This window comes from Ruditapes philippinarum, unplaced genomic scaffold, assembly GCF_026571515.1.
Source record: "Ruditapes philippinarum isolate M1 unplaced genomic scaffold, ASM2657151v2 ctg10126_1_1_1_1, whole genome shotgun sequence".
NCBI classification, from domain to species: domain Eukaryota; kingdom Metazoa; phylum Mollusca; class Bivalvia; order Venerida; family Veneridae; genus Ruditapes; species Ruditapes philippinarum.
This window is the reverse complement of record NW_026862612.1, coordinates 62,159-76,302: the sequence shown is the minus strand read 5'-3', so window position 1 is coordinate 76,302 and position 14,144 is coordinate 62,159. Positions and strand designations below refer to the sequence as shown.

General features: G+C 33.6%; 1 protein-coding gene across 6 annotated transcripts in view; it reads right to left on the bottom strand.

Annotated features, from left to right (window-relative positions):
• LOC132719591 (uncharacterized) overlaps positions 1–14,144 on the bottom strand; it is a 37,082-nt gene that overhangs the window by 16,560 nt on the left and 6,378 nt on the right. For all 6 annotated transcript variants that reach the window (XM_060703377.1, XM_060703376.1, XM_060703378.1 and 3 more), the window contains exons 2-8: positions 13,192–13,333; positions 10,935–11,131; positions 10,437–10,637; positions 9,006–9,041; positions 6,401–6,526; positions 3,777–3,815; positions 497–547 (exon numbers count right to left, since the gene is read on the bottom strand). In XM_060703377.1, the coding sequence (XP_060559360.1) occupies positions 497–547; positions 3,777–3,815; positions 6,401–6,526; positions 9,006–9,041; positions 10,437–10,637; positions 10,935–11,131; positions 13,192–13,319 (778 nt within the window). In that variant the 5' untranslated portion in view covers positions 13,320–13,333. The remainder of the gene's footprint in view (positions 1–496; positions 548–3,776; positions 3,816–6,400; positions 6,527–9,005; positions 9,042–10,436; positions 10,638–10,934; positions 11,132–13,191; positions 13,334–14,144) is intronic.

Here is a 14,144-nt window from a genome sequence, read left to right as displayed (position 1 = left end):
TTTCTTGTTTTTTTTTTTAAAGAGGAGATTATGGCCCTTTTACTGCTCATCTGGATAATTACAAGTATATATGCACAAGTTTACTTATAACTTTATGACAAATTAGTCGTTAACATTATTTATTTATCTTTAGTGTCTTTGACCCCAATGATCTTTCATGATATTATAGTGAAAACAATTGACTTATACATCATCAATTTAATATGCAGTAAAGTGTTAACTACTTAGTACATAATTTAATGCCAGCTAACCCATAACTGCACTATAGTGATAGCATATCCTGATATACAGAATATTGCCCAATAACGTGGATTTTCATAAAAATGTGATTTCAGTCTAAACCAAGTAAAGTTATTGATGGCAAACCTAATTAGTCCTCTGTGGTGAACCAAAATGTCACTAAAATTATTTTTGGTCATATTTAATATTCAGGCAAATATATCATGAGGTTAAGATGGGACTCGTAATTTTATAATTTATATAACAGAAGACTTACCTGTCTCTTCATTCCCTTCATTGATATCAAGTCTTGCATTATTTAACCCGACTGCAAATAAAAAACAACAAAATACTATATAAGAAACAATGTTTGGATTTTTGCTTGAGTAAAAGCTACCAGTACTTAAACACACGTAGATGACTCAAATTTGTTTTTAAACTATAATAAGTATACAGCAATAGATGAGTGGTTTAAATGAAATTGGGGAAATTCCTCAAAAATGGAGTTCAAACGAAAATCATTATATTTTCTGCTGACAAATAAGCAATTACTGCATCCCGTTAAATTAGAATTTAACAAGATATGTTTGTAAAACATGTATGCCCCCTATCGGCAGCCAATTAGTCATGTGATCAGGTTATTATGCATGACTTCTGACCCAGTGAACAAACAATTAATAAGGGTTATCTAGTATCTACTGGTCATGACTAGTCACAAGGTAATAATTATTGTGACCCCATAGGTTGTGTGCAGCAATTTAAGTTATTACAAATCTTACCAAATAATATATGCATAAATTTTATGAATCATGTAGGCCTCATTAATGACAGCCAAGTTGTTATATTACATCAGACCTTCAAATGTGTATTAGTTTAATATAAAAATATCAACCGAGGCAACTTGAGTTGTTGAGTTATTGGTCAGAAACCGTCATTAAGTACAAGGTCAATATGACATTGACCCCTTGACCCCAAAATCAATAGGGGTCATCTACTGGTCATGACCAATCATCATACCAAGTTTGAAGTTCCTAGGCCTAAGCGTTCTTTAGTTATTGATCAGAAACCGTTTTTACCTACAAGGTCAATGTGACCTTGACCTTGGACCCCTTGACCCCAAAATCAATAGAGGTCATCTGCTGGTCATGACTAATTATCATACCGAGTTTGAAGTTTCTAGGCCTAAGCGTTCTTTAGTTATTGATGGGAAACCGTTTTTACCTACAAGGTCAATGTGACCTTGATCTTTGACCCCTTGACCCAAAATCAATAGGGGTTATCTACTGATCATGACCAATCACCATATCAAGTTTGAAGTCCCTAGGCCTAGGGGTTCTTTAGTTATTGATCAGAAACCGTTTTTACCTACAAGGTCAATGTGACCTTGACCTTTGACCCCTTAACCCCAAAATCAATAGGGATCATCTGCTGGTCATGACCAATCACCATAGCAAGTTTGAAGTTCCTAGGCCTAAGGGTTCTTTAGTTATTGATCGGAAACCGTTTTTACCTAAGAGGTCAATGTGACCTTGACCTTTGACCCCTTGACCCCAAAATCAATAGGGGTCATCTACTGATCATGACCAATCACCATACCAAGTTTGAAGTTCCTAGGCCTAAGGGTTCTTTAGTTATTGATCGGAAACCGTTTTTGCATTCAAGGTCAATGTGACCTTGACCTTTGACCCCTTGACCCCAAAATCAATAGGAGTCATCTACTGGTCATGAACAATCACCATACCAAGTTTGAAGTTTCTAGGCCTAAGGGTTCTTTAGTTATCACTCGGAAACCGTTTGGTCTACGGACCGACGGACCGACAAGTGCAAAGCAATATACCCCCTCTTCTTCGAAGTGGGGGCATAATTAGGATTTTCCTAAACAGTTTTGTGTTTTTTCTTGATGGCAAATTAATAAAAAGGTATTATTTTGGTCAAGAAATATGGAAAACATTTTCACTCAAAATGATAAAACTCAATATATTTTGACTTGCTTTACTGGCTCGTGAAAATATACAGAGGATATTTCTTTAGTTCAGTGTAAGATCGGAATATATTTCAACAAGTGAGCACCAAAAGGTATATTTCACGAGTGGCGCAGCAACAAGGTAAAATATATTTCGATCTTACAGGAAACTAAACAAATTTTCTTTTTATTATATGCATTGTAACATTTTAAAATGACATTAAACATAATACTGAATGAAAAGCGCGCCAAATAATAATACAATGCGCCGTCATTTGCAACGTCACTTCATCAAGTTGGTACCCAGTACTGTGCATGCTTGTATTTCACCGAAACAATGTAAGGGGCTTAAATTCTAAACAGTGAAATTATCAACTTTAACTTGCCCCTCTAGTAATATACTTCCACAACACTGATTGTTTTTTTTCTTTTTCTTCATAATAAACAATAGGGCCACTAAGAATGCTACAGGCAAAGTCTGGTGATTATCAATCAATTATTTAAGTATGAGATGATGATGTTCAAAGGTTTTTCTATTTTTAGCTTTAGCTGCCCCTTAACCCTTTCCTCCAGGAGCATATTGTGATAAATGGCCGTTTTCACTGAAAAGCCTCCTGTTACAAGTTTAAACTGCTATGAAACTATGAAAAATACTTCAATACTAATCAAACTTGGCACAAATGTTGACTGGACCATTGCCTTTTTAACCTTTTTAGTGCTGTTTTTGGTGCTGCATCTTCTCAAGGGATTGAGATAGAGTCAAAGGCTTTTCAGCGTCGGTTACACATTACATTATGATCGACCTGGGGTCATTTTTAGCCTCTCACAAGTCCAAAATTTTCTTGGCGATGAGGGGGATTCCGCCCGCCTTCAAACCCCCCTAACAGAAGGGGGCACATCCCCCTTCTGGCAACCCCCTGATGTATCTTTTGGATGGGGGGCGGCACCGAAAAAGTGCTCAATTTTTTTAGCAACATTTTTCAAACGAAAACATGTGTTTGGGGCCCAAATAGGACATTTTTTCACTCTTTGAGGCTTAAAAAAGGGGGGGGGGGTCTAGTCGAAAGTGCGTTGTTTCGCATATATATGAGGTAATGGGTTAAAGGGGCTAATCAAATTAATATGAGCAAACTTGATAAAAGACTACCTAAGTATTCTACAGACAAAATTTGGTTAGGAAACTACCCGCCTATATGACTGAAATACTGTTGGGAAAAGGTGTAAAAAACAAACAAAATTTGGTGATCATCTATCAATTAGTTCTGTACAAGGAGACATGTGCCTTAAAATGCTACAGACAAATTTTGGTGATTATCCATCATTTAATTTAGTAGTAGAAGATGTTTTAAAGGTTTTTCTATTTTTAGCTCTGTTGACCCCTAAATGGAGCCAATTGTAATTATGTCATGAGCAAATTTAAATAAATATGTGATTTAATTCTAAACCAAGTAGAGTTATTTCCCATATATTAATGGTAAACCTATATTCTGAATTAACATGTGACCAATAAATTATTTCTGGTCATATTTGATAATGCTCAAATGAGGTAAAAATTGATACTGTAATTTTAACATTAATATAACACAAGACATACCTATCACTCCATTCATTTCTACCATTTCCGTCATCGCCACTAAAAAAAAGAAGGTATAACCAAAATGCAATAGAGGAAACAATGCTTGGATCTTTTATCTTTATTTAAGTCAAAACTAATAGTACTTTAACACACATTGTTCAATGGAAAAGGGGAAATTCCTACAAAATGGAGTTAAAGTGAAAATCATTATATTTTCTGCTGTTCCTATGCATGTACACTTAATATAACTAAATTTCTCTATATTCCTACTTCAACTTCTAAGACCAAACAGTATGTACGGTAGTTTATGTATATTAAAGTGACATTATGCCCATCTAAAGGTATATAGTGGGTGAACAGGTTAGAGGAAATATAAATTTTCATTTTGCCATAATTCCTTTTAATTTGATAATTTACGTCACATAAACAATATCTTTAGATATACAAAAATTTGTTCACAAAATATTTTTTAAATATTCGGCAAATGTTTGGCCAGGGAGGAGAAAGTTAAACAGTGTCTTCAAAAAAGAAAAATGAGTCAGAATATGTTAGAAATCTATATTTTTTAAGCATTGTGTTTTTTGTTTTTCAATCCCTAACAAGAGCACCGCTAGGCAGAGCATTATATGCCCGAAAGTGTTTTTTTTTTAGTAAGGATGAAGCATTTGTAAGACATGTGAATTCGCTGTTCATCCTATTAAATTTTACAGCTGTAGGTTGATTAATACTTAAGTTATTAATAATGACCTTAACCTTTGACCTTGTGACCCCAAAATCTATTGGGGTCTCCTACCTTATATGGACAATCATCCTAAGAAGTTTGAATTATGTGGGCCAATTGGAACTTTAATTATGCTCTAGAAACTGTTTTCGGTATTAAGGTAAAAGTGACTTTGACCTTTGACCTTGTGACCCCAAAATCAATAGGGGTCTTCTACCCAATATGGACAATCATCCTATGAAGTTTGAATATTGTGGGCCAAATGGAACTTACGTTATGCTCCGGAAACTGTTTTTGGTTTTAAGGATATAGTGACCTTGACCCTTTACCTTTTGACCCCAAAATCAATAGGGGTCTTCTACCCAATATGGACAATCATCCTATGAAGTTTGAACACTGTGGGCCAGATGGAACTTAAGTTATGCTCCGGAAACTGTTTCCAGTATCAAGGTAATAGTGACCTTGACCTTTGACCTTGTGACCCCGAAATCAATAGGGGTCTTCTACCCAATATGGACAATCACCCTATGAAGTTTCAACATTGTGGGTCAAATGGAACTTAAGTTATGCTCCGGAAACTGTTTTCAGTTTTAAGGTCATAGTGACCTTGACCTTTGACTTTTTGACCCCAAAATCAATAGGGTCTTCTTCCTTCTATGGACAATCATCCTATGAAGTTTGAACATTGTGGGTCAATTGGAACTTAAGTTATGCTCCGGAAACTGTTTCCAGTATCAAGGTAATAGTGACCTTGACCTTTGACCTTGTGACCCAAAATCAATAGGGGTCTTCTACCCAATATGGACAATCATCCTATGAAGTTTCAACATTGTGGGTGAATGGAACTTAAGTTATGCTTCGGAAACTGTTTTCAATTTTAAGGTCATACTGACCTTGACCTTTGACCTTTTGACCCCAAAATCAATAGGGGTCTTCTACCCAATATGGACAATCATCCTATGAAGTTTGAACATTGTGGGCCAAATGGAACTTAAGTTATGCTCCGGAAACCAAAATGCTAACGGACGGACAGACGTACGTACGGACGTTCTCACAGGACAGTAATTATGTGGCTACTCTATTGTTTTCTCTATTGTTCTTTTTAGCCACGCAAAAGAAAATAGCCACATAAAAGCATTACGGAATGAATGACATCAAAGAGAACCTATTGTCCCTCTAGCCACATAATTACTCTCCTGTGAGTGCGGACAGACAGACAGACGGACGCCAGGGGGTATAACATAATATGGACATTATTGAAAGGTAGGTTATTTTCATTTGAGTTATATATCTGTTTACCAGAATGGAAAGATCATATGTAGTTATAAATGTGATCTTCTCCATTTTCTATCCATTCTGTACACTCTTGTCCAATCTATCAGTTGGTCTTTGGAGTGGGATGGGGGTGCAATATAAAACTGCCTAGGCTAGGTAGGGCTAACGCAGTTTTATTAACTCCTGCTCTTTAAGCATCATCTAATCTACTGTGTGGTTTTTAGTGAACTGTAGGACAAGTACATATTGCAGCAGGACAAGTAAAAATTCTGAGCTACTCGCCCTGCAGGACGAGTTACTCCCAAAAAATTTGTCTAGCCCTGCTCATTTTCACTTTCAGACTCCAAAACCTCTATCAAATTTTTACTGAAATTGAAGTAAAATGTCAAAAAATGTATGTGTGAATTAAAGAGGTCTTTAAACAATTGGTTGGCAACAATACTGGTTATTTTGGACTCCTACACAACCTCAAAATCTATATCAGACTTGGCTATTGCATCATCCAATATAGTTTTGACAGCTGTGTACTAGTAAAATTGAATTCAGTATTGTACTTTACAATGTATAAACATCATAATATTTGTTACAGGTGCTTTCAAAATTTAAAACTTATAATGGAATTGAATAAACAAATTGTTCTACATACTATTTTCCCTAGATCTGGCTCTTTTAATTTTTTCATAATATAGGCAGGAAAAAAATACAGCTATTGCAATTATTACAACCAATCCACCACTTAAAGCTACTACCATGATGACAAGCTTATCAGTACCTGTGAAATACAAAATCATGTTTAAATAATATTATATTTTGACAACCAATAAACTGAAATATCAAAAGAAACGAATTACATAAAATATAAAAATGCAAGCCAAATATATAGTGACAAATAACAAGAACTGTTGTAGGACAGTATTGGCTCGACTATTCCAAAAGTTGTCACAAGGGTCATTATTGAGCATAATAATGCTAATTACCTATGAATACATAATATTGACCGAAAAGGTACAAAGGCTTGTTATTAAAATGTTTTATCAAGTAAATCACTGCTTTATTATTATGAATACATAAGATTGTCCCAAAAAAGGCACAAACCCTTCAGTAGTTATGGAGATAACAGCTTACAAGCAAAACTTTACCATGAATTTCTAAGTTGAAAAAGGGGAGAAAAATCAGCCTTAATGTAAGAAAGAATTATGGATCTTGGTCAGTGACCTACAATTATGACCCTAAATGCATATGTGAAGTTTTAAATAAATATCTTTAATAGTTATTGAGATATGTAAAACTTGCATGTAAACATTAACCAAGAGACTAAGAAGAAAAGGGGAGATGAATCAGCCTAAATGCAAGATAGAGTTATGGAACTCCGTCAGTGACATACAATTATGACCCTCCAATTATGACCCTAAGTACATGTATAAAGTTTCAAGTAAATATCTTTGAAGACCTTTAATCTTTAACCAAAATTTCTAAGTTTCAAATGGGAAAATAATTCTGCAAATATTGCAGACAGAGTTATGCAATTTTGAAAACTGATGTACATTGTTACTATCAAAAAGTAATGTAAATTTCAATTGAATATCTCAAGCAATAATTGAGATATTTGACTTTACAAAAAAAACTTTAACCAAAATTTCTAAGTTAAAAAGGGGCATAATTCTGTCAATATTGTAGGCAGAGTTATTCAACTTGTCAATCTGATGTACATTGTTACTATAAATAAGTATTGTAAGTTTCAATTGAATATCTCAAGCAATGATTGAGATATTTGACTTTACAAAAAACTTTAACCAACGCAGACGCCTACGTGGACGCCGATGCCGGGGTGACTACAATAGCTCTCATATTCTTCGAATAGTCGAGCTAAAAATGATCTAAAAATCATTGTATTTCATATAATGTTTCATAATATAAAAGTAATTCTCAGGAATGGACAAAAAGACTCTCACTTAGAAAATCTAATGATTTACTCCTCCCTGCAAAATAGATGTCCAGATAGGTCATACTGTGATACACAATGAATGTATAATACACAGGTGTGCAAATGACCCTTATTAAAGGCAAAATAAATCTAAGTTTTGCAGGATATTGTAAAAGATTAAATATGAAACCGTCTGTTATTAATCTGAGATATCCATTCTCTAAATATAACAAGGGCAACATTGTCACAAAATAGGCCTGTCACAAAAGCATTTGACAGAGATATGGGCATTGCAGATATGCAAAAAGGAGATTTGTGCTGGGCAATATCCGGAAAATACCTGGATATTTTATCATTTATACTGACCTTGACCTTGAAAATATTAGCCTAAATTACATGTGTCACATTTGTAGTCATGACAGTTATCATTTGTGTTACAATCCATCAATAAATAATGACTAAATGGTCCCTGTACACAAACTTTGACCACTCTATGAGACCTTGACTTTGGTAGTTGGGACCTGGATTATGTGCGCAATAAGCGTCACAATGATAAACATTTGTGCCAAGTTATATTGAAATCCCTCTATGCATGTAGAAGTTTTGTGACCTTGCCCTTGCATTTATTAACCTAAATTACATGTTTCACACCTGAGTAGTTATGATAATGACCATTTGTGTTTCAATCCCTCAATAAATGAGGACTAAATGGTCTAAATACACATTTTTGTATTTTTATCTGAACTTTAACCCCCATGTATGACCTTAACCTTGGCAGCAGGGACCTAAATTATGACACTCCACCTCACATTATGGTGAACATCTGTGCCAGTTATATTGAAATCCCCCTACGCATGAAGAAGTTTTGCTCTGTGCGTTTTTTTATGACCTCTAATTGTGACCTTGACCTTTGACCTAGAGACCTGACTCATATTCTTGACACAGTTTCTCAGTGGTGAACACTTCAATGAAGTTTCATTAAAATTCCTCCATGTGTATAGGAGATAATTGCTCCTTACAAAAATTGGACGCTGCAGCCCGAACGACTTCCCCCAAAGGGGGAAAACTGTAAAACAACCCGTTTTTAAACAGGCGTATGAAAATGTTAAAATATAAGGGTTTTTTAGCAATATGTCAATTCATACTGAATTATTAATGTTGTGGTGTACAGAAGGCATTTTAAAACTAAGGCAAATAATACTGTTGTAGGTGCTTTAGGGTGTTATAATAATTAATAAATACAAATTGCAAGAACTTTTAAAAAATAAATACGTTTTAAATAATCATCATCATGACAAAATATAGTTAATACAATATTAATACTTACTTTCAGGTTCAATGATTTCAGGTTCAATTACAGGGGCTGAAAAAAAAACAAACAATATAAAGACATCATTCATGACACCAATTCAGTATCTTTTAACATAAACACTATCATTTCACATTGCTTTCACAAAAACATTATATATTTATTTTCCTGTTGTGTAGATAATGTATATATTTCAATTGGAAATCTTGTAAATAATATTTGTTTTTGTGTTTAACTTCAAATGGTAACTCAAGTTTCAGTCAGTTTTTGTTTACTCTTCATAAACTTCAAAACAATTACTTTGTTACAAACTTTTTCAAATTTGTAACCGACAGTTGCACAGGGAAAATCTAGCACATCACGGAATGCATGTCACACCCCAACCGACACACAAACCATATAAACCCACCACTGTAGACCAATGAGCCAACATTTAATCCCTGATTGAATTGTCAGAGGCTGCAATCACTTGACTTGAAGTTCAGATACATAATACATTGTTTTAACATGACAATTTTTTTTTAAATTTTGCAGGGCATTAACCGGCATGCAGAGTTTAAAAATTGACCTTTGTGTTATGTTGAGTAGCATATCAATAAACAGAGAGAAGCTGCCTATGTTACTTATTTACTGCTGCATGCCTCCAGATAAACCAAAATATTTTAGGGCAAAATCAAAATTGAGAAAAATGAACTAAGAGTTTAAGAAAAGTAAAAAGATTCAAGATTCAAGAAATAATTTACATGTTCTATGTGATTAATGACTGATTTTCCAGTATTTATCACAATATTTCTACTATGTTACTAACACATTAAGGGCTCTTTCAGAATATTTTAACCTCTTTTTGGTAAATTACATGGATTTAAAGTGCTGTTTGCAGTCTGTAAATGACTTTCTTTGTTCTCTTGACAATATTTTACTTTTCAATATATTTAAATAATTATGAATCTGGAGGCATGCTGCTGTTAAAATCCTTCCATCATTATTTCTTTACAAAGACAACATGTTTACAAAATAGTTGCAGCCATTATGGCTTTTTTGTACTCCTATGTAGATACAAATAATGTACATGACATACATGTACATGTTATGGGTCTTGGAAAGTGACCTCTAGCTATGATCAGAAAGTGATGTATGAAGTTTTAAGTGAATAGCTTCAGTAGCTTAGAAGGGGCCTTAGATACTGTTCTCCTATAATGCTCTCAAATAAATGTGCCAACAAATATAATTAGTGGTTAATGAGATATTATGTTGCTCGCAAAACTTTAGCAGTGATTGTTACGCCAAAAACACAAGCAGGCGCCCATATGTGTAGGATAGCCCTACCTACTATTCTTCAAAAAGCTGAATTAATACCCAAGATAACAACTGTTCTCTATGATTATTCACTAAATACTAACATTTTTTTCACAGGTAACATATATGCATGATAAATTAACTTTCACATACCTTCACATTTTTGCCACACAGATGCTGGCTGTACTTCCCACTGGAGCGACTCATTGCAGTAATACTGCCAGTCCAACCTCTCAGTAATATTACAAACAAGTGCACACTTAAAATACACTGAGTAATTAACAAAACTGTAACCTGGATCGCAAACCCACTCATGGTTTTTTGTCTTGTTTATTTCTGGTGGTGGTCCACACCCTGTGTAAAAGTAATTAAATAACCTACCTAACAAAGATTCATTTAAAAACAACAATTAACTTGTAAGTTATTTAATTACTTAAATGGATTTGTCAAGCATCTGTTCTTCAAACTGTCCATTATGAAAAGTTTATGTAAGGAGACAGTTTTGAGCCTGCTCTGCCTCTATGGATGGTTCATGCTAGCTTAATTCATCATATGTTCAAATCTACAGAGGGGAAAAAATTCAGTCCAGTAACTCTAACCACTTTGACACTGGTCTTATATAAGAATTATAATTATATCAAAGTGACTTACCAGGAACATCTCCTTCGTCACACAATGGATAATTTAAACTAGCTTTCTCCTGGGGTAAAATCTCTTCAGCAATGTTTTTTCCTTGGTATTTCTTTAGACACTTTGGTTGCTGGGCATCATCATATTCACTATTTAGCACAGCCTCTAATGGGCAGTACCTACAGTACTTTGGGTCCCCAAACTGTGGTTGATATATGCTGAAAGTATAATATTATAATTTTATAAATCTATTAAATATGTATCAACTACCAATAAACAAAAATAAGAAATGGCATTCATATATAAATTAATTGTTAAATTAGCTCAAAAATTAAATCTGAATTATTTTCTGTTCATAGTTCTTGTGACTTAGATTACAATAGAGTTGTACCCCTCTGAAACAGGTCACTTATAATGCAGGTATCCCTATCAGACTACATGTCCACCATTTAATTTTATTTTTAATGTCGAGAATTTAATGCCCTTTAGCCGATTATAGGGTGTGCACTTAAATTAAAACTGAGTTTGTAATAGAGATATTCTGGTACTCGACAACACTTTTTTACTCCATAATTTAAGCCATCTCACACACAACACATGACTTAAACGGTTGGCCACTCGTGTAAACAGTACATACAAACAAACCAACCTTGAGTCTATCCGAGTTACACTTGGGCCATTTGAGTGTATCCGTGTAAGTTGTGTTTGATTTTTAAAACAACTGGTACGCATTTAAACAAGAGCTGTCACAGGAGACAGTGAAGCTCGACTAATAAAATACTGGATGCAGTGAGGACAAAATTATGAAAGAAAAATCAATTATGTATAATTATGTATTAAGTTATAGTAAAAAAATAACATTTGTTAACATAAATTCCAAGATCAAGGGGAATAATTCTAGAAATAGTCACGCTAGAGTTATGAACCTTGTCACACAACATGTGTATAATGATAAGAAATATATATTTGAAGTTTGAAGTAGATACCTTAAAAAGTAAAGAAGTTATAATATTTCTTAAAGAAAATCTAAAGTTCAAAGAGAGATAAATCTGTAAATATTGCTTCAAGAGTTATGAACATTGTCACATAAAATGTAATTGATGTTAAGGAATAAGTATTTGAAGTTTGAGGTAGATACCTTTAAAGCTAAAAAAGTTATAGTAAAAAAAACATTTTTCTAGTATAAAATCTAAGTTTACGGGGAGATAATTCTTGCAATATTGGTGCTAGAGTTATGAACCTTGTCACATAAGATGGGGATGATGATAAGGTACATATATTTGAAGTATGAGATTGATCCCTTAAGAAAGAAAGAAGTAACAGTAAAAAATAGTATTCTTTAAGGAAAATTCTAAGTTCAAGGGGAGATAAATCTGAAAATATTGGTGCTAGAGTTATGAACCTTGTCACATAAGATGGGGATGATGATAAGGTACATATATTTGAAGTATGAGGTTGATCCCTTGACAAAAATAAAGAAGTTAAAGTAAAAAATAGTATTTTTACGGAAAATTCTAAATTCAAGGGGAAATAAATCTGAAAATATTGGTGCTAGAGTTATGAACCTTGTCACATAAGATGGGGATGATGATAAGGTACATATATTTGAAGTATGAGGTTGATCCCTTAAGAAATAAAGAAGTTATAGTGAAAAATATTTTACTGCACCAAAACTCTAATCTGAAATCTGGACCCGGACGCCGACACCGATAGTCGAGCTAAAAACTGGTTTTTACATCTTTCAATCTGGACAAAACCATTCATCATATTTTAGGGAAAATTTCAAATATTTACAGACTAAATGGTGGACAGTGCAGACCATAAATGAGCTTACTGATCTTGGTCTGCACAGGTTGTGTTGAAACATTCTGTGGCTACCAGCAATCTTCAACTGAAGGTTATACCTAATCTTGCTCATATGATCAGAATGAACTTCACAGACAGACAGACAGACAGGCAAACAGACAGACAGACAGACACATAACAGACAGAGTAAAATGATATATTTAGTTTATACAAATTTACTTTAGTTTGACTGTACTGGCAGCTATAAGCTTATTGAAAAACTCTCAAATCTGTTCCTGGAACCACCTAAAACTAAGCAATGAATGTAAAGTTTCTTCCTTAAGGAAACAACGGCTTTTCCCAGACAGGGTTTGAACCCATGCAGTCAGCAATCCTTAGATTACTAGTCTGACACATTAACCACTCGGCAACGCTTCTCTAGAATGATATATTTGCCAAGCATTGGGGTAATGTGATTATTTCAAGCACTTACTATCTTCCTGTCTCGTGTTTCATAGGTCCATGAGAGATATTATAGAATTTATAATCCTTTTTTGCCAAAACTTGTTCAAACACTAGGATAAACAGCATCATTGATGCTACAGTCCCGCAATACATCATCTGTAGTGTTCAATCTGGAATGGTAAAAATCAAACTTTTACATCAAAATCATTAAATTTACACTGGAATTATAGATAAATTCATTGGATCAAAAAGTCAATTATTTAACAGTGACTATGCCTGTCTAAGTGTAAATGGCTAGTGCACAGATGAAAGTCTAGCTCTGGCTTATAAAAATTTATAATGTTATAAGTCACTTCATTATTTTTTTTCTTTTGTCTGATGTGGCATGTCTATGGTATATAAAGACCTTAAACTAGTGAAAGTCAAAATAACTTTACATTTTGCCATAATTGTGTTTTTTTTTATTATTTCACTATGCTAAAATAATCAATAATCCACATGACCCATGGAAATTTCTAAAAATATCATTCAGAATCCATCGGTAATGTTCATTTTTTAAAAAGTTTTTTCTTGAACATACTGTATCTGACAGTGACAGTACTTTAACTTTTACAGAACGACTTTTAGGAAAGACACAACAACAAAAATTTTCATCCAACATAAAACGAGTTTGATATAAAATGTACATGCTTATATATGTCAGGTCAATAAACACATATATATGAAACTTTGAAATTTTAACGATTAAAGTTTCGGCTGAAGATATGCGAAGAAAGCATTGAAAGCGCTTCCAAATTTACATAGAGTTTGTTATTTCTGAAACATTATAATTCTCTCTCTCTCTCTCTCTCTCTCTCTCTCTCTCTCTCTCTCTCTCTCTCTCTCTCTCTCTCTCTATATATATATATATATATATATATATATATATATATATATATATATATATATATATATATATATATATATAACTTAGACAATGTG